This window comes from Strix uralensis, chromosome 26, assembly GCF_047716275.1.
Source record: "Strix uralensis isolate ZFMK-TIS-50842 chromosome 26, bStrUra1, whole genome shotgun sequence".
NCBI lineage: Eukaryota > Metazoa > Chordata > Aves > Strigiformes > Strigidae > Strix > Strix uralensis.
The window spans coordinates 7702313-7729592 of NC_133997.1; the positions used below are offsets into that span (position 1 = coordinate 7702313).

The following is a 27280-nucleotide window of genomic DNA, read 5'->3' on the forward strand; positions in this document are numbered from 1 at the left end:
GGCACGGGGGGAGGGATGCTCTGGTACCCCAGTGCTGTTTTTTTTGTCCCAGCGCCTTTTGGGGGATTAAAAAAAAAAGGGGGGGCTGTGGTAGGACAGTGGGGTGCAAGGTGGCTCCCTCTGACCTGGTTGGGGGGGCGCTGAGCTGCACAGGGTGTGCTGGTGGCACGAGGGGAGGGATGCTCTGGTACCCCCGGTGCTGGGTTTTTTGTCCCAGCGCCTTTTGGGGGGGTTAAAAAAGAAAGGGGGGGTGGCAGGACACTGCCTGATTTGGGGGGGCTGAGCTGCATGGGGTGCGCTGGTGGCCCAAGAGGCTGCTGCGGGCAGGCAGGGTTGGGGTCAAGGGTGTCGTCCCGGGTGGCCGAGCTGGGTGGGTGCCCCCAGCACCAGGGCGCGCGGGGCGGGGTGGGCAGCACCAACCTGCCCCCCCTTCCCGGCTTTCCCACTCCCCCCCCAGGACCCCACCAACGGCTACTACAGCGTGAACACCTTCAAGGAGCACCACTCCACCCCCACCATCTCGCTGTCGGGCTGCCCGGCGGACCTGCGCCCCGCCGGCAAGCAGCGGGTGCCCACGGGCATGTCCTTCACCAACATCTACAGCACGTTGAGCGGGCAGAGCCGCCTCTACGACTACAGCCAGCGCTTCGTGCTGGGCATGGGCAGCAGCTCCATCGAGCTGTGCGAGCGCGAGTTCCAGCGCGGCTCCATGAGCGACAGCAGCTCCTTCCTCGACACCCAGTGCGACAGCAGCATCAGCAGCAGCGGCAAGCAGGACGGCTACGTGCAGTTCGACAAGGCCAGCAAGGCCTCGGCCTCCTCTTCCCACCATTCCCAATCTTCTTCCCAAAACTCGGACCCCAGCCGGCCCCTGCAGAGGCGGATGCAGACGCACGTTTGAACCCCGGCGCTGGGGGGGACACACACACACACACACACGTGCTCGGGACCCTCCGGGCGGGCGCCGTGGCTTCGTGCCAGGACGGTGGCACCCGCCGGGAGCGGAGATGGGGAGAGGCCGGAGCCAGACCCCCTCCCTTCACCCCCCCTCCAGAGCAGGGCTGCGGGGTAGGGGACCGGCCGAGCATCGCCCCCCACCCCGGTACACGCTAAGCACAACCCCGCCGAGGACGCAGGGGGCTGGGGACCCCCCCGGCCTTGACCACGCACCCCCGTGTGTGTGTCCCCCCCTTCCTCAGCCGCTCGCCTCCACTTCTCCTTCCCTTCCTTCTTGGTGTTCAGTGTCCATACTTATAGAGTCCGTTTGGGGGGGGGGTTTGGGGGGGTCCCGCCGCGTGGGACAGGACTGGGGGCTGGGGGGGACATCGGTGAGACGGGGACACACACCCCCCCCATCCTGCCCCAGGAAGGGCCTCTCGGCGCTGTACGGCGGGGTCAATACAAGAGGTGTTTCTCGTGGCACGCCTGGGCTGATGGCCGCCCCCGCCCCCCCTCCCAGGACGCCGGTGGCTCTCGGGGTGACGCTTTGCGCCGCCGTGGACCCAGCATCAGAGTTTCAGGGGTGCCGGGGAGGCTGCAGGGGGAAGGGGTCCCCACCCTGGGGACATGGGGAGCAGAGGGGAAACTGAGGCATGGGGCAGCCCCCGCACGCACCCCCCTACCCCCCCAGCGCCGGAGCTGAGGTGTCACGCCGGGGAGACGGCAGGTAAGGGCCATCCGCGGGGACACGGGGACGTGGGGGTGCAGACTCAGCCCCTTCCCACACTCCCCCCAGTGCTCACTCACACTCACTCCCCCTCCCCGCACACTCATCCCTTCGCACCCCCAGGCTCGCTCACACACACACACCCCCCCCCCAGAGCACCCAGCCCAGCCTCACCAGGACCTATATTGGGTGCCCACAGGTGCCCCCCACACCCCCACCCACCCTCGTCGTGGGGGACCCAAGACACCCCAAAGCCCCCCTTGGAGATGAGCACCCCCGACCCCCCACCCAAGGTCACTTGTCCCCAACACTAGTGGCACACAGGCCGCGGGGGAGGCTCCACGATAAATAAAACATTTAAATTAATTAAATTAAACCGCCCCAGCGAACCCCAAGGCCGGGCACCCTGGGGTACCCCCACCCGGGGGGGCTGCAGGGACAAGCCCCCACACCAGCGCTAAGGCATGGGACGGGGCTGCCAAGTAAAAAGAAAATTAAAAAAAAAAAAAAGGAGGGGCGGGGGGGAATTAAATATTTTGGGGGGGGGGGGGGGGACACCAGGGCAGGGAGGAGGTGACATGGGCCCCGGAAGGCTCCTGCTTCCTGGGGGGAGGAGGCGGGGGGGAGGGGGGGGGGGGGGCGTGTCCTGGGACCCCCAAGATCAGCCCCTCCATGGGGCCTTCGTCCAAATGTGAGGGAATTAAGGAGAAAGGGAAAGCCCAGGGTAAAGGCTCCTGCCCCCCCCCACTTTACCCCCCCCAGGCCCGCTGGGAGGGAAAACCCCCCACCCCAAAAATCCCCCCCAGGTCCTCTGTAGCTTCAGTGCATCGGTAGGAAAAGGCACCGGCCGCGATGTCACGGCCCATCCCCGTGGGGCTCCCTGCGCCCCCCCAAGAGCCACCCCCTGGCCAGGGGCCCCACAGTCCAGCGCGGCCACCCCCAGACCCCGGCCCCGCTCCCTCCCGAGAGTCCCAGGGCGAGGGGGCGGCAGTGACAAGGATGCTCTGCCCTCAGTCAGCTCCGGGCGTGCCAGCACGGAGTGTCCCCCCCTCTCTGTGCGGGGCAGGGGGGACGACGCTGTCCCTGCGCAGCCCCAGTGGCCTCAGAAGTAGGTGAGGTTCCTGACGAGACCCAGCTCCAGCATCCGCTTGATGGCCACCGCCTCGTGCGAGACGTTGTGCTCTGACGCCTGAGGGAGATGGGGAGTGGGGGGTGACACCAGAGCCTTTTCCTTCTGCCCCCACCCCGGCCTTGTCCACCCCACTAGCGTTGAGTTGACCTTGACCTTTAGCTGAAGCCAGGAAGCCCCCCAAAAAGAGGTCACCCCACCCAAGCCCTGAGCCCTTCTGCTCACACATAAACCAGACCCAACTCTCCACCCTGACTACAAAGACGTTGGGCTACAGGGGGAAGTTGGACGATGACCGTCCAAACTCAACACCCACCGTGGAAGGGGGGTGAGGGGTGCCCGTGGGGAGAGCCTCCCACAGAATCATCCTGGTTGGAAAAGCCCTTGAAGCTCCTCCAGTCCAACCATGAACCTCACCCTGACCGTTCCCAACTCCACCAGATCCCTCAGCGCTGGCTCAACCCGACTCTTCAACCCCTCCAGGGATGGGGACTCCCCCCCTGCCCTGGGCAGCCCATTCCAACGCCCAACAACCCCTTCTGCAAAGAAATCCTTCCTAAGAGCCAGTCTGACCCTGCCCTGGCGCAGCTTGAGGCCATTCCCTCTTGGCCTGCCGCTGGGTCCTTGGCTCAAGAGACTCATCCCCCCTCTCTGCACCCTCCTTTCAGGGAGTTGCAGAGGGCCAGGAGGTCTCCCCTCAGCCTCCTCTTCTCCAGACTAAACCCCCCCAGTTCCCTCAGCCGCTCCCCATAAGACCTGTGCTCCAGACCCTGCACCAGCTCCGTTGCCCTTCTCTGGACACTCGAATCATTCAGTTTTGTAGTCATGGGCCCAAAACTGGTGTCACCAAACGGAGCAGGGCACCAAGATCCCCCATCCCGGAGGGAAAAATGGGGGGGGAACACGGACAAAAAGTGGGGGTAGATCCTTACCGCCATGGACTTGAGCGTGATCTGTTCATAGTAGTGGATGGTTTGCTTCTTGTTGGCCGAGTCAGGGTAGCCAAAGCCCGCGATGTGCACCAGGTCGCAGAAGTGCAGTGCCAAGGTGATGGCCAACAACCCCGTGGTGGGCTTCTGGAGGGAGAGGGGGGAGGAGAAGACTTACAAGGAGCCACGGCCTTCAGCGAGCTGCACGGGGACAGCCAGGGGGGAGGACATCACCTCTCAGGGGGGTGCAGGGTGACCAGCCATCCCCCTCCCTTTACCTGTTTGACCTTCCGTGGTTGCTTCATGGGGAGGTTGAGCAGTTTAGCAGCAGTTACTTCCATGTAGTAAGGGTTGAGGATGCGCACACGCTCCGGGTTGGCGTCCCAGATCAACGGGGGCTGTTTCCAAAACCCTTTCCGAACCTGCAAGAGGACGGAGGTGTCCGATGGTGCCCCAGTAAGAAGCCCCAAGGGTGGGGGGGATGAGGGTTGGACCCCAGACCCGGTTCCCCCCAACTCGTACCCTCTTCTTGTCATTGAGGATGGCCTCCATCCACTGGAAGTCCATGGGCTTGAAGGGCACCAGCACCAGCAACGTGTCTGCGTTGTTCTCGGTCCTGGGGTTGAAGTGGGCCGACTCCGGGTAGAAGAGGCGCATGGTGGTCTTGGAGCCGACGTCCTGCTCGTAACCGTGGACCGGCGCGTTGTTCAACCTTGGAAGGGGTGGGGGTGGAGATGGGGACATCACCCCTGTCAACCCCGTCTGCAGGTGGCACCGGGGAGGGGGGTCAAGGGGACGGCCCCAGGGCTGTACCTGATCACAACGTCGTACGTGTCGATGGTCTCCCCCATGGAGCTGTTGCGGAGCCGGTGGCCGTTGCCCACCACCACACACCTCCGGCACTTAAGGCTGTGAGAGAAAAGCCCCATCTCAACCAGATCTGCTCTAAACCAAGGTGGTTTTAACCCCCACTGGGGAGGCGGGAGGGGGCGGTGTTTAACCCTGCGTTGTCCACTCTACAAAGCTCCATCCACCATTCCTGGGTTGCAGAGATTCGCTTGGTCAAATCTGGGGCCCACAAGGTGCAAATTTCCCCCGCCCAAGAGAGCAACGATGAAGAGAAGAAAAGCCCCCAAACCCACCCCGGCGTTACCTCTGGATGCTCTCGGGCAGCGAGTAGTGGGTGATCGACAGCAAGCGCAGGAGGACGTCTTCTGCAAAGCGAGGGCGAGGAGAAGGTGAGCAAGGCAGCTCCTGCCTGCTACAACATCCTGGGTGCTGCCCCATCCCTGCCAGATCTCCTCCAGCCGTTAATCTCAGCTCCCCCAAGATCTGGGCAGATAATCCTTGGCTGGGGCTTAGTAAAGCCTGGCCCACCCTAAACCATTTTAGAGGGACCACACGCACCCAGGGCAAGTAGATACACGCCGCGAAGTCTAAAAATCAAGCAAACAACTTGCTAGGGAGGAGAAAAAAAGAAAATAGTGTCCCCCCCCCAAAAAAATAACCCAAAATCAGTGCAGATGTTTTTAATAAGAGGGAAGCTGAAACTCCTGGGGAGCGGCAGCAGGACGGACAGATGGATGGAGGGAACCCCACAGCGAGCGCTGCCGAGGCTTACCGCTTCCTTTCGTGCCGTAGGGCAGCTCGTAGAGCGACGGCGTCTTCACCCAAAAATAGTCCTTCAGCTGCAAGAAGAGCGGGTGGTCCCTCGTGTAGCTGCCGAGGAGCAAAGGGCCGGTGAGACTGGGATGGGGGGACGGCACGGCACGGGGGGGTGGTCCTGGTTTGCGTGTGTGTCCCCCACCCCTCCTTGCTCCCAACCCCGCTACTCACTTCCCGATGAGCTGCGCCGCTTTCTTTTCCACCTCCCCAAGGGGACACGTCGTCTTGTTTTCTTGCACGGGGAAATAAAAGCTGTAAGGAAAGAGGTTAAAAAAAAAAAAAAAAAAGTGATGCCTGCTCCTTTGCATCCCCGTCCCGGCGAAGGGGGCTCTGGGGATGTTGCTGGCCAGATTTAAAGCTCTGCTTTGGGTATTTGCTGGGCTTGCAGCCTCGCATCAGAAGAGGTCTCTCTTGCCTTGCTCACAGACCTCACGCTCTCTCCGCTTTCCCCGTTTCCATCAGCATTGCCAGGACTGGGAAGAGAGCGGGGTTTTCCCTCCCTCCCGGGCTCAGAAAAACCCTGGCATTAGCCAAAAACCCCCGCAGAGCCCGACCGCCAACACACGCCGAGGGGGAACCGTGTATCGTGTCCCCCCCCTCCTCCAGCAGCAGCACCTCCCCGGTCCCCCAGGATCCAGCGGGAGGATGCTCCCTGCGAAGGACGGGCGGGAGGATGCCGCCTCCAGAGAGCGAAGGAGAGGGCAGGAGGTCCTTTAAATTTTAATAAAAGCCACTCACAGCTGTATGTACCTGTCTTCCCGGTAGATCGAGTACCAAACCATCACCAGAAACAGCGCCAGCACCCCGAGTATCTTCCCTCCTGCGTGCCCAGAGAGCAGGGGAAAAGAAAAACACCGTCAAGCCGGTACCCGGAGTTTGGATACCGGGGACCTGCAGCCCCCTGGGGATGTCCTGGGAGATCCAGGATGGCAGAGCTGTCCCCGGCAAAGCCACCTCCCCAGGGAGCAGCGGGGGACTCACAGTGTTCCCCTCCCCGACCCAGGAGGAGCAGCTCCAAGATGGAGCCAGGTTGATTTTGTCCCGGGTCCAAAAGCCACTGTGCCATTTCCTCCCATCCGCCTCGCGTCAAAGCCTGCACAAACATCCCTCATTCCACCTGCCTCCACCCCATTTTTCTACCACAAAGCCCGAGGGCTACCAGGTGCCCAATCCCGGAGGATCAGGGACCCCAAAAATCACCCTCCCCGTTGCAACTTGGCCCGTGATGCCCCAATACTCCATCACCCAACTGAAGCCGCATCCTACCCCCAAAGCCAGATTTCCAGGATCCCCATCCCTGCTTGGAAAGAGGGAGACGAGACCCCCCCCACCGTGGGGACTCACGAGACTTGTTGATCATTTTTATCAGCAGGAGAGGCATCAGGCGAGGGCCGGAGCTCTCATCGCGGCTGCCGCTGGTCACCTGGAGCAGGAAAAGAGGGAAAAGCATCGGGATGAGGTTAAAACCCATCGGAGCCATCCCTAAAAACCCTGCCTGAGAGGCATCACCCCCCTGCCTGCCCCATCCACGCCTCCGGACGAGCGGGTGCGAGGGTTCCCCAAGGGATTTATTTCGATTTACATTCACGTTTCACTGCCCCGCAGCCACCAAAGGTTGGGTTTATACAGAGTTTATAAAAGCCAGGCAAGCAGCCGCAGTTCCCCAGGAGCCTCGGCCACGCAGGTTGAACGCCGAAATTCAAAAGGAAACAAATTTAAGAGGAAAAAAATAAGCCCCCAGTGGGGTTTCAACCACAAAAGCCCGAAGCGCCCAAATCGATGCCCGTGGCGATGACTTGGGGGGGGATTTTTAAACCCAGCCCTGGCTCAAGCATCCAACTGGCACCGGCCACCGCAGGTCCGAAGCCAAACGTGCCGAAGCCACCACCACCAAGCCAGGCAGAAAGGAGAGGAGCAGCCGAGTGGGATCAAAGCAAAAAGCATCACGTACTTGGGGAACCTCCAACACCTTCGATTCAACCATCCCGGCCCGGGGAAAGGGGGATGCCGCGAGCTTAATGCGCGCGCAAACGCCGACCACGGAAGCGGGGCGACTTTTTTCTTCCTCCGAAACCTCTCGCTCCTGGAATAAGGCAGCAAAGAGCCGTGGTCAGAGTCACCCCGGGACCAGCTCAACCCCATCCCACCACGACACGGCAAGGATGGAAAATTAACTTACCAGGTGGGAGAAGTTTTGGGGTACATGGGAGACTTTGCTCCCTGATAAACTGCTCCCCGAGGATGAATCCTACTCTAAGCCTGGCTCAAAGGCTGGGCTTGGCTTTGCCACCCCACAACCGAGCTGCTCCCCGCTCCGGACTGGCCATGTTTTGGAAGAGGAGAGGATTGAGGAGGTGTTAAATGCTCAGCCAAGAGGAAAGGTGCACGACCGGGCTGGGCAATGGAAATCCTGTTCTGAAGGGATTAGTCACGTTGTTGGGGAGGAGGAGGGGGGGTGCATCTCAGCACTCCACCCTGCCTAACGAAGTGCTGTTAATGAACCTGGCGTTTTGTGGGTTTGAGGGGAAAAAATATCAAAAATGAGGGGAAATGGGACCAAAGATGGTCCCATGAGAGCCAGGCTCTTCCCTTCCTCATCACCGGCTCCTGAAATTAAAAGGGCAGGAAGGGCAATTAATTAAAAAGGGAATTAAGAACAATTAAACTGCTGCAGGCAACTGGATGGGATACGAAGCAAAGAAAACTGTGTCCGTTTGACAGCAAAGCAGAAGGACGGGGACAGGGACGGGGGAGGTGGTACCGTGGGAAAGGGCCTGCCCCCTGAACCACTTCTCTTCCATAAAACACAGGTATTAAACCCCCTCCCAGTGAATCGAGCCTGGGTTCGGCCCCACCATCACCTGGGGACCCCAGGAAGGGGAAGCACAAGCCCCCCACCCCCCCAATTTACACCCTGGCTCTCACCCTGCATTAGCATTTCTGGCTCTAGGAGTCCCTTCTGGCTTGGGAGGGAAAGGGAAGATTAAACCCAGAACTGCATCTTCAAGGGTCAGAGCAAGCAGGGACGAGGAGCTGGGGGGATCTTGCCCCTTTAGATGTAACATTTGCTTGAAAAAAATAAAATTGTGGGAAGTAAAAAGCAGCTTGTGTTTTCTTGGGGCTGGAGGGGGGGTTCTGAGCAAAACCAGGCACAAAAGTCCCCAAGGGGAAATCTGCCACCGCAGCTGGAGGCTGGCGATGCCCCTTGGGGGCCTGAGCACCCCCATTTGCCCAGGGCTGGGGTGCTGCTGGGCATCGGGACCCGAATTTAGCATCAAATTCCGCCCCCAGCTCTCTCCTTCGGTGCCAAATCACCCAGCAGAGCTTCCCACCGAGCGCGCTTCACCCCTCCCGCTAGCTTAAGACACTGGGAAAATCCGCTCTCACCCCCGGTGTTTGCTTTTACATACCAACTTTTTTTAAATACTTTTTTTTTTTTTTTAAAAGGCTTTATGATCTTTTCCCAGGCTTGTACGCACAAGCTGGGCCTGATGCAAAACTTATCTAAAACAAACAGAGTTAATAATCCCTGAGGAAAACAAACGCTGTTTAGTGAAGCGTTCGGGGAATGTGGAGCAAAACAGAGCACACCCAGGCTGCCCCATGCCCAAGCCAAGGCAGAGGTGATTTTGGAATAAATTCAAGCTCCCCCCAGCCCTTGTGCTACCAGATCTGCAGCCCAAACCAGCGCGGGTGCTTAAAGCAGGAAGATCTGAGTGCTCCGAGCCATCCTGGGGACGCAGAGCTGGTGGAGGGAGAGATGTTAAAGGGTCCCTGCAGCGTCCCTGGTCCCACAGCATCCTCAGATCGTGCAGCATCCCTGGTCCCCCGCTGCATCTGCCGGTACCCCAATGCGGCACCCCCCAGCACAGCATCCCCCCGGTGCCCCCCACCACAGCATCCCCAGCTGGGAGGCTGAGATTCATCACTTGCCCCTCTCGTGGAAGGGATCATCAAATCACAGACTGGTTTGGGTTGGAAGGGACCTTAAAGGTCGCTCAGTTCCACCCCCCTCCCCCATGCAGGGCCACCTTCCACTAGCCCAGGTTGCCCAAAGCCCCGTCCAACCTGGCCTTGAACCCTTCCAGGGAGGGGGCAGCCACAGCTTCTGTGGGCAACCTGTGCCAGGGCCTCACCCCCCTCACAGGGGAGAATTTCTTCCTCAGATCTCATCTAAATCTCCCCTCTGACAGTTTAAAACTGTCACCCCTTGTCCTACCCCCACACCCCTGATCAAGAGTCCCTCCCCCCTTTCCTGTAGCCCCTTTCAGCCCTGGGAGGCCGCTCTAAGGTCTCCCCAGAGCCTTCTCTTCTCCAGCTAAACCCCCCCAACTCTCTCAGCCTGTCCTCACAGGGGGGTGCTCCAGCCCCCCCCAGGCATCTTCGTGGCCTCCTCTGGCCCCACTCGAGCAGCTCCGTGTCCTTCTGATGTTGGTGCCCCCAGAGCTGGACCCAGCCCTGCAGGGGGGTCTCCCCAGAGCGGAGCAGAGGGGCAGAAGGGATGCAGGTGCACCTCGACCACCACTCCCGTGGGTTCGGGCCAGGGCATCGTCTCCCCTGCCAAGCCCCGGAGCTGGGGGGAAAGTCCCGGGTGGATTCGGCTCCCCACGCTTGGAAGAAGCAACCAAGAAAGCCCCTCTCTTTGATGTCTGAGCGACGCACCTCCAAAGCACCCCCGGGCTGAATATTATCACTGCATAAATGACTTAAAAGCCCCACCACCACCCCGTCTTCACAGCCAGGTCTCCCCTTCCCCAGCCCGGAACTACAAGAAAGCCCCATCCGTGGGATGCTGCAAAGGCATCTCATGGTGAAGCTCCTCAACGAGTTTCCCCGTCTCCCTCAGAGCCGGAGCAGGGTTCCACCTCCCAGTTTTGCCATGTCCCACCCAGGAAAGCCCCCGGGAGATGCCAGCAACAACCACGGGGACCAACCCTGTGTGGGTGACCTCAGAGGAGCTCGTCCGTACATCTCCATCCACCCCCATCTCCCCACCATGGCCAAGCTCTGGCCAGATCCAGCATCTCCAAATTTAAGTCCTGTGAATCCATAAAGCGGCAGCAGGCACCGGCCAAGCTGCTCCCAGCCCACGTTTGGGGAAAAAAAAAGTGTTTAAAGCCATGGAGCAAGCACAAAAGTGGGAGGTGATTATAAATCCCCCCACCCCATCCCAGCATGGGTGGACAGTGATCCCAGCCACCCACCGCCATCCCGGCAAAGCATCCGCAGACCAGCAGGCCACGCAGCAAAAGCTCTTGTACTTTTATGTTTCCATGGTAACCCGTGGATCTGGAAAACGAAGCGTGACACGAGGCGAGGACACCTCTCCCGTGCTCCCACCATCCCCATCCCACGTGTCCGTGGGGGTCCAGCCTCCCCAGGTGAGAATGAGCATCTCTGACAGTTCACCCCCCAAAAAACATGCGTTTATTTTTAACTGAGCTGGATTTGAAGGATCACGCCCAAGGAAAGGACGCACCAGCGATCCCTGGGGATTCACTCCCAGCAGTGGGAACCAAAGGGAGACAGAGACGGCCGGGACAGCACAGACCCCTTCGACCCCAGCCAGACCGTCTCTCCTGAGCCTTCAAGGCCCACTGAGCCTTGCAGGGCCCGGCAGGACAGATCCTGCGCTCCAGTTTGAGGCCCACAACCAAGATCGACCCCCAAGGAAGCAGTTTACAATCCTGGGATCTTCCAAGCCCCCATCCCACGGGTTTTCTCCACGCGGGAGGGCTGGGATCGCCGGAGGAGCCTGGCAGATGCCAGTTTACCCCCCACGCCAGCTCGGCCGCATCCTGCCTCGGCAAAACCATCGCGTGCTGGAGCCTGAACGCGACCTGGGAGGCGGCCGGGGGCAATCCTCCAGGGAAAGGATCCTGCCAACTTGAGGCACTGCCTGGGCTTGGCAGAGCATCAAAGGTAGCCAAATCCTCAGCCTGGCATCCCAAAGCTTCCTCGCCCTGGCTGCTGCAAGCTCCAGGTGCTCAGGGATTTTATTTTTTTTTTTCCAAGCTGGGAAGGAAATCGAGACCCACAGCAGGGAGAAAAACCTCGCAGGATTGCAAACCATTGCCATCGCAAGCTCACACAGCACCACAAAAATCAATCCTGTGCGACAGCAGACATCGCCCCATCGAGGGCACAGAGAGCCAGTCCGTGCTGCCCATACCCACATTTATCCTATTTTAAGAGCCCTGCGAGTCACTTTAAAGGAATCTTAATTGCCTCTTAATCACAGAACCATAGATTCGTTTAGGTTGGAGAAGACCTGTAAGATCATTGAGTCCAACCGTTAACCCAACACTGCCAAGTCCACCACTAAACCAGGTCCCTAAGTGCCACGTCTACACGTCTTGTAAATACCTCCCGGGATGGTGACTCAACTCCTGCCCTGGGCAGCCTCTTCCAGTGCTTGATAACCCTTCTGGTGAAGAAATTTTTCCTCATATCTAATCTAACCCTGCCCTGGCACAGCTTGAGGCCATTCCCTCTTGTCCTGGCACTGGTTCCTTGGCTCAAGAGACTCATCCCCCCTCTCTGCACCCTCCTTTCAGGGAGTTGCAGAGGGCCATGAGGTCTCCCCTCAGCCTCCTCTTCTCCAGACTAAACCCCCCCAGTTCCCTCAGCCGCTCCCCATCAGACCTGTGCTCCAGACCCTGCACCAGCTTCGTTGCCCTTCTCTGGACACGCTCGAGTCATTCAATGGCCTTTTTGGAGTGAGGGGCCCAAAACTGAACCCACTCATCGAGGTGTGGCCTCACCAGTGCCGAGTACAGGGGTCAGATCCCTTCCCTGTCCCTGCTGGCCACGCTAGTGCTGCTACAAGCCAGGATACCATTGGCCTTCTTGGCCACCTGGGCACACTGCTGGCTCATATTCCACTGGCTGTCGACCAACACCCCCAGGTCCTTTTCCACCGGGCAGCTCTCCAGCCGCTCTTCCCCGAGCCTGTAGCGCTGCTGGGGGTTGTTGTGACCCAAGCGCAGCACCCGGCACTCAGCCTTGCTGAACCTCATACAATTGGCCTCGGCCCATCGATCCAGCCTGTCCAGATCCCTCTGTAGAGCCTTTCTACCCTCCAGCAGATCAACACTCTCGCCAACTTGGTCTGCAAACTTACTGAGGGTGCCTCGATCCCCTCCTCTAGACCATTGATTAATAAATACAAAACAGAACCCGCCCCAGTACTGAGCCCTGGGGACACGACTCGTGACCGGCCACCAACTAGATTTAACTCCCTTACCACAATCCTTTGGGCCCAGCCATCCAGCCAGTTTTTTACCTCACGAAGAGTACGCCCTCCAAGCCACGAGCAGGCAGTTTCTCCAGGAGAATGCTGTGAGAAACGGTGTCAAAGGCTTTGCTAAAGTCCAGGTAGACAACATCCACAGCCTTTCCCTCATCCACTACCGGGGTCACCTCGTCATAGACGGAGATCAGGTTAGTCAAGCAGGACCTGCCTTTCATAAACCCACGCTGACTGGGCCTGATCACCTGGTTGTCCTGTACGTGCCACGTGATGACACTCAAGACGATCTGCTCCGTAACCTTCCCCAGCACCGAGGTCAGGCTGACGGGCCTGTAGTTCCCCGGATCCTCCCTCTTGTAGATGGGCGTCACATTTGTCAACCTCCAGTCAAGCGGGACCTCCCTGCTTAGCCAGGATGGCTGATAAATGACTGGAAGTGGCTCGGTGAGCACCTCCATCAGCTCCCTCAGCACCCTTGGGTGGATCCCATCCGGCCCCGTAGACCTGTGTGCGTCTAAGTGGTGTAGCAGGTCACTGACCATTTCCCCTGGGATTAAGAGGGCTTCATTCCACTCCCCATCCCTGCCTTCCAGCTCAGGGAGGTGGGTACCCCAAGAACAACTGGTCTTACTATTAAAGACTGAGGCAAAGAAGCCATAAAGTACCTCAGCCTTTTCCTCAGCCTTTGTCACTATGATTCCCCCTGCATCCAATAAAGGATGAAGATTCTCCTTAGCCCTCCTTTTGCTGCTAATGTATTTAGAGAAACTTTTTTTTAATTGTCTTTTACAGCAGTAGCCAGATTAAATTCTAGTTGAGCTTGGGCCCTTCTAATTTTCTCCTTGCATAACCTCACAACATCCTTGTAGTCCTCCTGAGTTGCCTGCCCCTTCTTCCAAAGGTGATAAATTCTTTTTTTCCTGAGTTCCAGCCAAAACTCTGCTCAGCCAGGCCAGTCTTATTCCCCACCGGCTTATCTTTTGGCACACAGGGACGGCCTGCTTCTGTGCTTTGAAGCGTTCCTTCCTGAAGAATGTCCAGCCTTCCTGGACTCCTCTGCCCTTCAAGACTGCCTCCCAAGGGCCTCTGTCAACCAGGCCCCTAAACAGGTTGTTCTGCTGACCCCCCTCTTTACTTCTCCAAGAATCAAAAACTCCACCATTGCGTGATCACTGGGCCCAAGCGATCCATCCAACCATCACATCACCCACAAGTCCTCTGCTCACAAACAACAGGCCCAGCCGCCTTCCCTAGTTGGCTCCCTCTTGCCAAATCCTCTTCCACACACTCCAGGAACCTCCTAGACCGTTTCCTCTCTGCTGTATTGTATTTCCAGCAGACATCTGCTAAGTTGAAGTCCCCCATGAGAACAAGGGCTAGCAATCATGAGACTTCCCCCAGCTGCTTACAGACGATTTCATCTGCCTCTTCACCCTGGTTGGGTGGTCTATAACAGACTCCCACCACGACATCCGCCTTGTTGGCCTTCCCCCTGATTCTTACCCATAAACACTCGACCCTATCAACACCATCATTAAGCTCTAGACAATCAAAACACTCCCTAATATACGGAGAGTGTGGAGAGCACAGTAGGAGAGGCAGCGCTGTTTCCTGAGCCCATGGTATCCCAGGCATACAACAACCCGGCCAAAGATTTATGATAGGGAAAAAAACCAACCCTGTTGGCATGTAAGCCTTAACAAAACATTTACCCGTGACGAGGGTGCAATTTTGGAGATGGCAACAGCAAATAAACTCAGGTAGGATGACTATTTCCACAGCGGCAGGTCCCCAGAATAAATCCAGGCTGCTCCTGCCCTTCCACGGCGCTGACGGTTTTCACGTGCTCGGGAGCTGAAACCTGACTCAAGCCAGTGCTGTCACCATCCTCTCCTCTCCCACTATTTTTTTTAATCCTTGTAGCAGGAAAAACACAGGGACGGGACCCAAATATTTTCCTACAGCCCTGAAATGCTGGCTGCATGGGTATACCTGAGCATCCCACGCCTCTGGGGTGCCATCAAAGGAGCTACAGGGCTCCTCCTTGGTGGGTTAGGCTACATTATTATAGGTTATACATTATTATTTACATTCTATAGGTTTAATCACTCTTTTCCTGTTTAAAAAAAATAAAATAAAGACCTTTTCTTGTCAGATGTGCCAACCTGGAGGTTATAGCCGAGCCGCCAACCAAGAGCTAAGCCACCCGTGAGGGGACAACCCCACGCTAACGAGACGAGGGCAGGCACCCACCGGTGACAATTTTATACCCGTGGGATTTCGTCCCTGAGCCCCCAGCGTCGCTCCAGCCACCCCCTTCCTCCTACCTGCCCCAGCCAGTCCCCGTTTGTCGCCACGGTCACCCCGTTGCCGTGTTTACTCACTGGCACCTGCATCCTTGGAGACCGTCCAGGGATGCGGGCGGCAACGGCGAGAGCGGCTTTGGCAACATGCTGCAGTCCAACGCCCCCAAAAAGCAGCAGAAAGGGGAAAGCAGCAAGCTGAGGGTGCAGGCAGGGTGAAGGCAGCCTTTCCCTGCTGCCTGCTCCCCCGGGAGCAGCAGGCAAAGCATCCACAGGGAGCACCCACTCCCTTATAGCAGGGATGTGAACAGTCCAAGGAGGTAAAAAAACAGATCACAGGGATGCTCCAGCCCATCTCCAACCCAAACTCAAGCAATTCCCAGACTCAACCCCAGCTCTCCGGGGGAAAAGGGATGGAAAATTAAGGGATCTCAAGTCCCGGGGCTGAGTTATCCCACAGGCAGCTACTGTCTCCAGTGGCTTCTGACTACAGGGGTTCCCTTTTGGGGGCTCAAAAACCAACGGCTCAGCCACCGTCCCCTCTGCAAAGCTCCAAGTGCCACCTTAATCCGCCCCCACCCTGGCAGCCCTGTGGTTTCCCCACCATTTCCTCCTGTTTTGCACCAACGAACGGCCTGGTTTTGGGGAAGCGTAACCCCCAGGTAACCCCACCCAAGTCCTCCAGCCTCAAAGCCTCCAGGATAAAGCAACTGGATGGATTTACCCCCGTGCCCCTACGCCAACACGCTCACGCCACCTCCCCTGATCTTTTGGCCCACGTTAACGGCCGCAGAGGAAAACACCTGGAAGACAAACCCGCTTCATCACTTTGCACCCCCGACATGGCCTTGATGCTCTGTTAACCCCATCAGCCACGCTGGGAGGAGGATGCTCATCTCGGCAAAGACCTTTTCCAGCATCCCCAGCAGCAGGAGAGGCTGAAGCTGGTCCCCATCAGGGTGGTGATAAGGGAGGAGGTCATGGCTACTTACGGTCCGTCCTCTTGGTCCAGGCAGAGCAGGCAGGAGCTCGGCGGGATCTACGAGGCCATCCTCTCTTCCCCTAGCAAAGGGAAAAGGAAGAACATCCTTAGGGCTACAGCAACACCCACCAGCAGTGCATGAGGGACGCCTGGCTTAGCAGCCATCCGCCTTCAGAGGATCCACTGGATCCCTCACTGATCCCCGCCCAGGGCAGCTCCGAGCACCGATAAGGAACCAGCCCCAGGGGACCGACAGAAGGGCCCTGACAAGCCATCATATGTCGCAGAGGATGTCTGCGCTCTCCACAAAGCCACTCACCTCTTCCGGCACCAGCAGCACCCGCCACCGGGCTTCGAGCCGCTTTTAAGGAGGAGGCGTGGTGGTTCAGAGCCCAGACCTCGCCGCAGGTTTCCCCAACATCTCTTGGCCTTTCCCACCGAAATCCCCTTCCATGACTCAATTTTTAGGAAGTGGGTGATGGATGCCCTTTCCCAGGGAAAGGGGATGCAGCCCTGCTCACCCTGGGATGATCTTCCCACGCGGAGGATGCTCCTTAATCCCACATCTCCAGCATCTCTTCCCCCAAAACTTTCAAAAATAACGCATCCTCGCCTGGTGCTGCAATATCCTTACGATTTGGGGAAGGAAAAACCCTGCTGAGAAGCTGCCGCACACAGAAACCCTTCTGGCATGCTGCTTCCCAAAGAAAAGCCTCTCTGCAGGAATAGCTGCTCTGCATCCAGCTTAATTACTCCAGCTAATGAGCAGCAAGGTGGGGTGAAGTGAACCCACTGCTATCTCAGTTAGCAGTCAGGAGCCAGCTTGGCTCTTCCCCCCTGTGCCGGTGGGATGGATGGGGGATGGTGGGAGTCGTGGCTCTCCCCCAAAAAAACATGCAAGGAACAATTTCAGCCCAGTTTGGTGCAAGGAAGGTCGATGCAGATGGGGAAGGGTGGCCCAGCAAGGCTCTCTCCACAGCTGGTATTCAAGTCCTGGTAGAGAATCCCAGAATCATCTCGGTTGGAAAAGACCTTGAAGATCCTCCAGTCCAACCATTAAACTCACACTGACCATTCTCAGCTCCACCAGATCCCTCAGCGCTGTGCCAACCCTAAAGAAGAAGCTTCAAAGAAGAAACTTTGAAGGGCAGGAGGTTTCCTTACCTTTCTCCATCTCCTCCAGCTAGGAAAAGCAAAGCTGAGAGATGCTGGGGGCCATCAAGCTGCTGCAAGCCCTCCCCAAAGCACACTTCACTCTTAATGCCCTATTAATGTTAACAAAGAGGGTACGTCCCCATGCAAGGGATGGGGAAGGAAACCACCAAGCGTCTCCAAGATGGTTTCTCTTATCATCGAGGCTGAGCACTTCTCCCCAGGGACCAGGATTTCTGCAGATGCCCTGGGATGACAAGGGATGGCTCCATCCCAGTGCCACACCTTCCCCCTCCAGCCAAAGCAATTCTGCTTTCTTCCACCTCCACCGTTTCCTGAGGGGACCGATTAGACCAGAGGGCTTGGGGCAATCAACAGCCAAACCAGATGCACTTGAGGCCACTTTGCAAGTGCCCAAAAATTCACCTTCCTGCAGCAGGATCTTTCCAGCAGCCCTGAATCCACGGAGCATCCAACGTTGCTGCCGACAAGAAGCCTTTTTATTTAGAGCCATGAATTATAGGATCCTCTAACAAGGTTAAACTCTCCCCAGGGAGCTCGTGCTCAAGCGCTTCGTGGCCGAGCATCAGCCCCTGCCTGTGTAGATGATGAGGATGCCCAGAGCTGCCCCAGGGGTGGGCAAGGGGATGCCTCCTTCCCCACAGCACCCTCCCGGGAGGATGCTGCAGCCCTGGATCAGCAGGACACTACGATTCCTTAAAGCGCATCGGCTTGCCAGGGAGGAGGATCCAAGGTCTTGCCCAAAGCTGGTCTGTCCAGCTCGACCGGGAGAGCCAGGAGCAGGATCGCTGCGGGTCTCCCCAGGATTGTTTTCCAGCCTCCCGAGCTGTCCCCCACCATCCAGCCCAAGGTACAGAAAAAAACCCTATCATGGTTCAGGCGTCTGCCTCCACCACTTGCCACGGGTGGCTCAACCCATCTGGCAACTGATCCTGGCATGAAATGAACATGCCATACCCCAAAGCCCTCAAAACCCCCTTAAACAAGCTGAATTTTGCTCTTTTTCCTCCCCAGGCTCCCAGCCTCAGTTTCCCCTCCTGCCCTATCAGGCTGCATTTAAATAACAATTTCCAAATTTGAGGGGGGAAAAAGGCACCTTGTGCTCACTCCCCGCCGTCCCCCTTCCAGGCTTCAGGTGGAAGAAAACTAAAACCCATCCCTTCCCCTAGTAAAGATTAAAGCCAGCTGGGGTCAGTCCTTTGAGGGGTTCAGCCCCGGTGCAGGAGCACCCCCGGGGAGGGGCATGGGCATTTTTGGGACTTGCATAAGCAAGAGGGGACACGTGCAGGGCAGGGATGAGCCACTGAATCCCTCCCTTCTCCATCATCCTCCCCTTCGAGGACCAGACCCCCCCGGGCAGCTGTTAAAAAAGAGGAGGGGGAGACAGAGACGGTGTTTCTCCTCCTTCCACCAGCCAGACCTGAAGCAAGGCAGCCGTCCGTCCAGCCGTCCGTTGGCGCTCCATCGCAGGCGCCAGTCTCTCTCAATTAAAACTACCTCCCGAGGGAGGGAGAGAGCAAAAACCGGGCTGGGAGGGGAATAAAATGTAGGGGAGCTCATACTGCTGCTCCTCCTCCAGAGAAAACGCCTCTACTTGGCACGAGCGAGGTGTTTCTGAGCCCGGCACATCCCTCACGTCACCCCAATTGCTACTGCCCCAGGACCAGGAGCTTATTCATTCAGCAGGTATTTAGCAGGAGATAATCCAGCTGCTTCCCCACCATCCTTCGGCCAAGCCGAAGGTGTAATTCCGATGTGGGATGAGATTTTTCGGTAGAGGTTTCCCTGCTGATCCTGACCCCAGCACCCCAGCAGATGCTCCCTGGCCAGGAGAGCACGGAAGGAAAAAAAAACAAACCCATCCTCCACTCCAACTTAAAAAAAATCGTATTAATAATTTATTACATTTATTAAATTATTTTATTAAAAAATAAAAATTTCATAAACCTGTTTCTATTAAATCCTCGAGAATGGGAAGAAAAGCAAAGCTGCCCAGCCAAGCCGGATTATCTGAAGCAGCGACCGACCTAAAAATAAACGACCACTATTTAAGGATGAGCCTCCCACAGTAAACACACGCACACACGCACCCCCAAAAAATAAAAGGAAAAAATACACATGAGAAATCGCCGCTGTTTCCAAGCTGGGCTGTTTAGAATCACCCATCAAACCAAAAAAAAGGCCTATTTTGGGTTTATTTCTTAGCAAAACTCTGTGCTTCCAAGAGAAGAGCATCCCCAGGCTTAAAGCTGCTGATTTACAGACACCCCACGCGTTTAGGCGAGCCAGGCAAATAAATAATTAAGATTTAAATATGCGTTTGCATAATACATATAATCTGTCAATTTAACTTGTAAATGCAGTCGGAATTAAGCAGCGACTTTGTTAATTAGGTAGCAAAAGGGCCTGGGAAGCCCCAGCTCCGCAGCAGATGCTGAAGGACTATAAGGATGCTAAAGGATGCTAAAGGCAAATTTGGTTTTATCCTCCCCTCACCCTTACACGGTGCCGGGGCACCAAACCCTTGGGTTCACCCCTATTTTTACTGCAAAAGCCCCCCCAGCTCCTCCAGTCCTTCATCCGGAGCTGCCTGTACCTTCCCGCCCTGCCCGTACCAGGCGGCACCAAAAGCCGCAAGGGCCGCCTTCACCCCACGATAACAAAAAAGCAGCAGAAAAAGAGCCCGGGGTAATATTTTTGAGAGCATATCACATTTTTTTTGTTGCGTAAATAGCATGCTTTGAGAGCCGGGCTCTTGGAAAGCCAGGCTTTTGGCCACCCTTGGCTCTCCCCACCCCAAATACCAGAGCTCGCTACCCAGACCCCGCCTGGGAGGGAACCTGTTGAGCCCATATGTGCATGAACAGACAGTTCTTTGTGATCTTTTTTTTTTTTTTATTTCTATTTTTGTTTTGAAGCAGCACTGGTTATCATACAGGGACGGGCCCAAGGACTTCCCAACCCTTGGCGTGGTTCCTGATGCCTCTTTATCTGCTTTAACACCCTTGTTCTCTGCTCTGCCCCTGCTCCGGGAAGTCACATCGCATTTAACCCCTAAAGCCCTTCGCTCCCTTTCATTTCTGACACCAGCCCCACATCCCACACCCTGGTCCTCCTTCATCCCCCCAATCCACCTGCATCCCTTCTCTCTGCACTCTTCCCTTGTTTCTCACTTTCCACCCCATTTTTCCCCACCGTTCCCCCATGCTCTCCTCTATCCCCAACCCAGGCGGGTCCGGATCCCACCCCACAAACCCCACACCAGGAGGGTCGGACGAGTCCAACGGCCACGGAGCTGCCAGGACGGAGCTTTAATACTCAGACAGGGATGTTTTATTTTCTGCCGTGGGGACGCTCGGCTGGCGGCGTGCACACAGCATCAGCAAAGCCCCAGAGCAGCAGCTTTGCAGCCTTAAAGCATCCTCAACTCTCGCTCAGCGCTCTTCTGCCTCAGTTTCCCCCCCATTTCAGGGAAACTCTGCCCAGTTGGCAGCACAGGCAGGGGATGCGGCAGGGACCCCAGGCCCCAAACTCCAGCCTGGCTTGTATATATAATTTTTTTTTAAAGGAAATTAAAAAACCACCCGATGGAAATGTCGCAAGTGGCTCAAAACCTGACACAGGATGCGACCCAGGGGCTCCGGTTTGTGCAAGGCCACAGAGCGAGTCGCAACCTCTCGCCGCTGGCATCACACTCTGGTTAAAAAAAAAAACTGAGGCTTGGCTGACTCAGCCCGGCCGGATATTGGGATGTCAAATCCAGCCGGGAAAACTTCTGCGAGGCTGCCGGGGAGCTGGGGAGACATTTTGCAAGGGGGAAGAGCCGAAGCAGGAACGGCATCTGGAAGCGATCGGAGGCGAGGAGCCTCTCCCAGGCGCAGCGGGGAATTCCAACGTCGTGAGCTCAGGTTAAAGCCTCCTTCACAGACCCAGGATTAAAAAAAAAATTTAAAAATCCAAGCTTCAGCATATATATTTTAAAACCTGCAAATAACGAAGGAAAGGAAGCCAGCTCTCCACGCAGTCCTACCTGGACACGGCTTTGTGATTTAGGTTGATGCTGATTTGCAATAAGAAAAACCCAAACGGCTCCAAAGAAAGGGAGAAATCTCTCCGTATGTTTGTTGATATAATTTTACAGGCATGGTGTCGGGAAGAGACTCCTCTGGCGCTGAGTTGTTTAAAACAGCCTTGCTCACGTTACGCCGCACCCCTGCACCATCCATCCCGAGGGAACCGCCGTACCCCCCCTCCGAGCATCCCTCGCTGCATCCCACACCGGTCCTTGCAATCCCAGGAGCATCCCAGCATCCTTGGGCATGGCACTGAAGAGCTGATGGACGATGCCACCCTAGCTTAGACAGAGTGGTCCTCCGCTGGGGAGACCCCCAGCCCCCTCCAGCCACCCTCCGAGCCTGTGGCACAGGGACCAGCAGCGGAACACCCCGGCAGAGCACGTGCCATGGTGGCACAGGCAAGGCTGCCAATGCCCCCCCCCGCCCCGCTCAGCTCCGCCGTGCCCTTTCGCGTGGCCAACACGTAAATACGCACCTTAAAACCAAAACTACCTGACTGCACGTTAACACCCACATTGATATTATATATATAACTTGCCCATAATTGACATAAACCACCTGCACGGCAGCTTGTGCGCTCAAGAAGTCCCAAGCATCCTGCCAAAGCGACGCTGGCAAACCCGCACCCCGCCTCTCCTCGTGCCAGAGCCATTTATCCACGGGGGATGTGCAGAATCCGGCCCCGACTGCCAGCACCCATCAAATCCCGCTCGCCCAAAATCGCCGCTTCTGCACCGAACGCCCCGAAGCCAGCGCTCGCCCGCTTCCTTCCCACCTCCGTTGCTCCCACCCACCTTCCCGGCGGCTCGGCCGTCACCATCCCGCGCCGAGCACGGCGGAGCTGGGCCAGCCGGGAGCAGCGTCCAGCGGCGATGCCGGCGCTGCAGCTCGCCGGCCTGCGGCAGACGGCAAAACACATCCTGGAGAGAAGCCGCAGCCCGCGCCAGCCCGAAACCGCTCCGAGCATCTGCCAGTCCAAAGCAAAACCAGGATGGAGGGTGGCTCCTTCTCCGGTTTCGCCGTTCCTCACGGGCCAAATCCCTTTCTCCTTCCTCCGAGGAAACTTTCCAGTCCAACCCCAGTCACATGTAAGGGGTCAGCAGCTGGAAACGCAAGAGATTAGCAAGAACTGGGCTTTTTTTCTTTTTTTTTTTTCTCTTTTCCCTCCCAAGAAGACGCAGGGTTTTCCTAGAAAAAGCTCAATAAACACGGGGATTGCAGCCAGAGGAGGGAGAAGCCGCCGGTGTCCAAGTGCACAAGGAGATTAAAAAGAAACATCAAAAAAAGAGAACCAGAAGTTGCAAACAACAGCGTGAAACAGTCAAATCATTTCCTTTTCTCGCTGCAAAATCAAATCTGCTCGTGCAAGTTCCCCAACGGTGCTGTACAGGGGTCACCAGCCCCGGCCCGGGGTCCCCACAGGGATGTGGGCAAAGACAGGATGCCACCCTCTGCAGGAGGAGGACCACGTCCCTACTCCTTACACAGCCAACACGCTACGCCCAGAGAAAACCACCAAAAGGGGAAAAAAAAATTAAATAAAATCAATTATTTTTTAAAAAAACCCTGATAGGAAAAGCTGTTGAGAACAAGACTCCCAGTCTGAACCGGTTCTGAAATACTCAGGACTAAAGCAACAGGACCGTCACCTTATACAAGAAAATAAGCAACAGAATACGTTGGATTTAGAGATATCGTCAAATAATTAGTTTTAATTAGTGGGATTCAACCTGAGAATCACTGTCAGCCAAAATGCCCTGAAAACACGAGTGGGGAGGGCCCTGGTCTTGTGGGGGCCGGGCTTGGCCTTCCCACATCCTGCAGCCTGGCACCCACCTCAGAAGTTGGTTTCGAGCAGAGGGATGACACAAGCTATAAAAATCCAGGCTTGGAGACGTAAGTATGGTTGCTCCAGAGTTTAAAACGGATTTAAATAGATGTTTTCACTCCACAGGTGGGTTTTCAGTCCATGGGTGGGGCTAGGGACCAGGAGGATGCTCCAGTCACCACCGCAGTCCCAGCTCTGGAAGACGCCCAACAGAGATCTCCACTGGGACAACCCTTAAAATTAGTGTCAACAGACAGTTCCTCCTCTCGTATTTACACCTGCAGAGCGCCCAGCCCCCGTCCTCGTGGGAGTTGGTGTCTCGCTGTAGCATAAATTGTTGCCCAAGCAAGCAGCCCTCTAATGACGCTGATAATTAAGCACAGGGGTTAGATCCCATTCCGTGGCTTCTAACGATTCGTTGTAGGAGTTCGTTACGGTGTCGGTAGGAGCCGGGGTGGGAAGAGGAGACCTCGTGCCTGCAGGACAGGCAGCACCGGAGCTGGAGGCGGCATCTCCTGTGATGAGTCCACTTCCGAGTCCTCCGCTCAAGATCCCGGCTCTTCCCGGGCTGGGATCCGGCACGTGCTACGGAGAGCTGCGGTGCAACGGGAGTCACGGTGCAACGGGAATCACAATGGAACAGGCATCACAATTCAACAGGAACCATGACACAACGGGAATCGCAATGGAACAGGCATCACAATTCAACGGGAACCACGACACAACGGGAATCGCAATGGAACAGGCATCACAGTTCAACGGGAACCACAACACAACGGGAATCACAATGGAACAGGCATCACAATTCAACAGGAACCATGACACAACGGGAATCGCAATGGAACAGGCATCACAATTCAACGGGAACCACGACACAACGGGAATCGCAATGGAACAGGCATCACAATTCAACAGGAACCACAACACAACGGGAATCGCAATGGAACAGGCATCACAGTTCAAAGGGAACCATGACACAACGAGCACCACAATGCAACGGGAACCGTGGTGCAACAGAAATTACAATTCATTGGGAATCACGATGCAATGGGAACCACGATGCAACAGGAACCACGACACAACGGGAATCGCAATGGAACAGGCATCACAATTCAATGGGAACCACGACACAACGGGAATCGCAATGGAACAGGCATCACAATTCAATGGGAACCACGACACAACGGGAATCGCAATGGAACAGGCATCACAATTCAACGGGCACCACGATGCAACAGGAATTGCAGTTCAACTGGAACCATGATGCAATGGGAAGAGTGACACAACAGGCACCGTGATGGAACAGGCATCGCAACTCAACAGGAACTGCAATGCAACAGGAACCGCGATGCAACGGGCACCGCGGTGCAATGGGCATCACAATGGAACAGGCATCGAGATTCAATGGGCACCGAGATGCAACAGGCATTGCAATTCAACTGGAACCATGATGCAATGGGAACAGCGATGGAACAGGCATCGCAACTCAACAGGAACCGCGATGCAACAGGAACCACGATGCAACGGGCACCGTGGTGCAACGGGCACCACAACAGGAACTGTGATGCAACAGACGCTGCGATGCAACAGGAATCACAATTCAACGGGAACCATGATGCAACGGGCACCACGATGCAACAGGAATTGCAATTCAACTGGAACCACGATGCAACGGGAACCGCGATGCAACAGGTACCACAATGGAACAGGCATCACAACTCAACAGGAACCGCGATGCAATAGGCACCACAATGGAACAGGCATCGCAATTCAGCAGGAACCGTGACGCAGCGGGCACCATGATGCGCTTTACAGAATTGAAATGCAAGTGGACTGCAGTCACCGGTCCCAGTGCATCCCCCCGCACGGCTGATCCCTGACCCCAGAGCTCCAGCCCAAGAGCCGTGACCAGTGTGGCCCCCCCACCTGCTCCAGCCCCTTCGCTAAGCAAAAGGAGAAGGTTCTCTGTGCACACTTAAAATCATCAGCTCCTTCACCAATCCAGGCTTCTGCCCTGCCTGGGATGTCCGTCCCGCGTCACTCTGCCGTGTCGCTCGCCACGGAAAGCCCCAGCGGAGGCAGCTGGCAAAACCTGGGTAATCCCTCTGCTCCGCCGCCAGCCCTTTCATCTCCACGAGTGGTCGGAGGGAGAGCCCGGCAGAGAAGACAGGCAAATTCAGCAGGGCTTTCCCAAAAGCTCCGCTGCAAGACTTTAATTAGCTCATCTCACTAAGAGACAGAGACCGGAGTCGCCGAGCAGCCCGGCACCAACCCACCGGCCATCGGGACTGTGTGGGCATTGCTCTATTAACCCAATGAGGAAAGATACATCCCGTGCCGGATGTCCAAGCTGAGGAGCACAGAAAAGCCCTGGGAAAAACCTTTTCCTTTGTTCTCAGCTCCCCAGAACAATAAAATCCCATCAGCTCACCCTGTGAAAGACATGACGTTGAAAGTCCTTTTTCTGCTGCCTTGAGGCAAGCATCCTCATCTCCCCCCACCGGGATCAAGCCCATCCCGTGGGAGAAGAGAGCTCCAGGCGCCCATGATGGGGTGGGATGGGATTTATCCTGCACCAGGATGCCCGGATCCCGCTCCCGGCGGCTCCATCCACACCGGGATCTGTCCCTCCTACCCCTTTGGGATCACCAGGCTAATGGAGCGCATCCGTCAACCGGTCGGAGGATGCTCAGGGACGGCAAGAAAAAGCTCAGACCACATAAATAAATCCCCCTCAGCCCGCGCCGCTGCGAGAGCGACACCGTCCCGAGCCGCACACGGGGCACATCCTCCCCTCCCCAGGGCCTCCAGAAGGATTTTCCCTTCCTTACGCCGGCGCCCAGGCGTTAATATCGCACGTACCCATGGAAAGAAGCGCCCCGCACGCTACCGGGAGATGCCAGAAACTCTCTTGCCGGGGCTCCCGGGGTGGGCTCGCCTTCCTCAGGGGTGGCCGTGGGCAGGAGCGATGCCAAAGGCCGGTTTTTTCCCGGCGAGACGCAGGGGTTTTGTTTTGCCGGGGACCGGGCGGCAGCAGCCGGAAGGGCATCGCAAGAGCGGGGGCTTTCCTCTCGCCTGCGCACGCTTGGCCACCTGGAAGCTCAACCACGCTCAGGCACTAATTAATTACATTAATTAGAAAAATATTAATTAAAAAAAAAAAAAAAACCAACAACCACAGAAATAAAGCCTCTTTCTCACTTTCCGTTGTGTCGCGCTTGCCAGGGCGTCGATGACCGATGGCGGGGATGCAGCAGTGGGGGTCCAAGCTTGGGTTAACAGTGAGGGGGGGTCCCCCCATCCCCAATTTTCACCCCCCCATGCAAACCCTGCCTGCGCTGCCCTCCCAGCTCGGACCCCCCATTGCAACCCCTCCACCACCACCCCACCCCCCCCAAAAAAAGCTACCGGGCTTTTGCTCGCCTCTTCCCCCCCCCCCCCCCTTTTTTTTGCTGAACCCCAGCGGCTCGCAAACCTGCTTTACTGGATTTGTAGCGGAGAGGCGGAGGGGGGGACACGGACACGGGGGGACCCCCCCACGCTGCAGACTCACCATGGGGCGGGTGCGGGGGGGCCGCGGCGGCGGGAGGAGGCGGAGGGGGGGCCGGTGCGGGATGCCGGAGCCAGCCCGGGGATGGGCGGGCGGCGAGACACGCTTGCGCACAGCGCCGGGATGGGAGGGAGGGAGGGAGGGAGAGAGGGGAAGAGCATCCCGGGAGCTGGAGGCACCCGGGTCCCCCCCCTCCGCCATCCCCCGGCAGCGGAGAGGTGGGGGAGGACAACTAACCCCCCCCAATACCCAGTGGACCCCCCAAAATCACAGCGCTGGGGGCAGCCCCCTCCCCAGGCAAACTGAAGGTGGACTTAGTCCCCCCTCCTCAGCGCAAATCTCCCCAAAATCCCCCCCAAATAAGAGCAGCTCACAGGAAACTTTGGCGGGGGGGTGAGGGGGGCAATGCTTTCCCCACCGAGGCCGGGGAGGGCGGGTTCGCACCGTTCCCCCATCAAATCCAACGGCCAAAACACCCCAAGGTGATGCGCGGAGGATGGGGGTGGCTTTGCTTAAAATCATCGACTCAATATCGGTTGGGTTTGGGTTTTTTTTCTGCAAATTCCCACCGCGGAAATGCCCCATACCTGGCCACCTCGGTCTCCCAAGGGATTTATTTCCATCCCATCACCACGATACACAAAATCAGCAGCCGACCCCTCGAGGGTTTTATTTCTACAGTCCCAAATCCATCCCTCCGGCGCGGGGGTGGGGTTTGGCCAATCCC

General features: G+C 57.0%; 2 protein-coding genes across 15 annotated transcripts in view; one reads left to right on the top strand and one right to left on the bottom strand.

Annotated features, from left to right (window-relative positions):
- Positions 1–1035, top strand: part of KIRREL3 (kirre like nephrin family adhesion molecule 3) — a 356368-nt gene extending 355333 nt beyond the window's left edge. For all 4 annotated transcript variants that reach the window (XM_074851070.1, XM_074851068.1, XM_074851069.1 and 1 more), the window contains one exon: positions 458–1035. In XM_074851070.1, the coding sequence (XP_074707171.1) occupies positions 458–901 (444 nt within the window). In that variant the 3' untranslated portion in view covers positions 902–1035. The remainder of the gene's footprint in view (positions 1–457) is intronic.
- Positions 1036–2295: 1260 nt separating this feature from the next.
- Positions 2296–26625, bottom strand: ST3GAL4 (ST3 beta-galactoside alpha-2,3-sialyltransferase 4). 11 transcript variants are annotated; one of them, XM_074894979.1, is made up of 13 exons: positions 26557–26624; positions 15937–16006; positions 7341–7472; positions 6734–6812; positions 6128–6209; positions 5561–5641; positions 5346–5443; positions 4878–4938; positions 4538–4633; positions 4247–4436; positions 4003–4146; positions 3728–3871; positions 2296–2855 (listed from the first exon to the last, which is right to left on the bottom strand). In XM_074894979.1, exons 3-13 carry the CDS (start codon positions 7371–7373, stop codon positions 2769–2771), a joined length of 1095 nt encoding a protein of 364 aa, XP_074751080.1. In that variant the 5' UTR covers positions 7374–7472; positions 15937–16006; positions 26557–26624; the 3' UTR covers positions 2296–2768. The 11 variants fall into 11 exon arrangements, with proteins under 11 accessions (XP_074751080.1, XP_074751076.1, XP_074751077.1 ...); XM_074894975.1 differs by lacking the exon at positions 26557–26624 and adding an exon at positions 21970–23871; XM_074894976.1 differs by lacking the exon at positions 26557–26624 and adding an exon at positions 18520–19640.
- Between the last annotated feature and the right edge of the window lie 655 nt (positions 26626–27280).

What these genes read in the sequence shown, in the direction of transcription:
- ST3GAL4 (XM_074894975.1), bottom strand. Translation starts at nt 22,142, where the DNA reads ATGCTCGGAGCGGTTTCGGGCTGGCGCGGGCTGCGGCTTCTCTCCAGG. An exon ending in CTACGGCACGAAAGGAAGCG is followed by an intron (nt 4,939 to 5,345) that starts GTAAGCCTCGGC and finishes CTCGCTTTGCAG; the next exon opens with AAGACGTCCTCCTGCGCTTG. An exon ending in TCACGCTCAAGTCCATGGCG is followed by an intron (nt 2,856 to 3,727) that starts GTAAGGATCTAC and finishes CATCTCCCTCAG; the next exon opens with GCGTCAGAGCACAACGTCTC.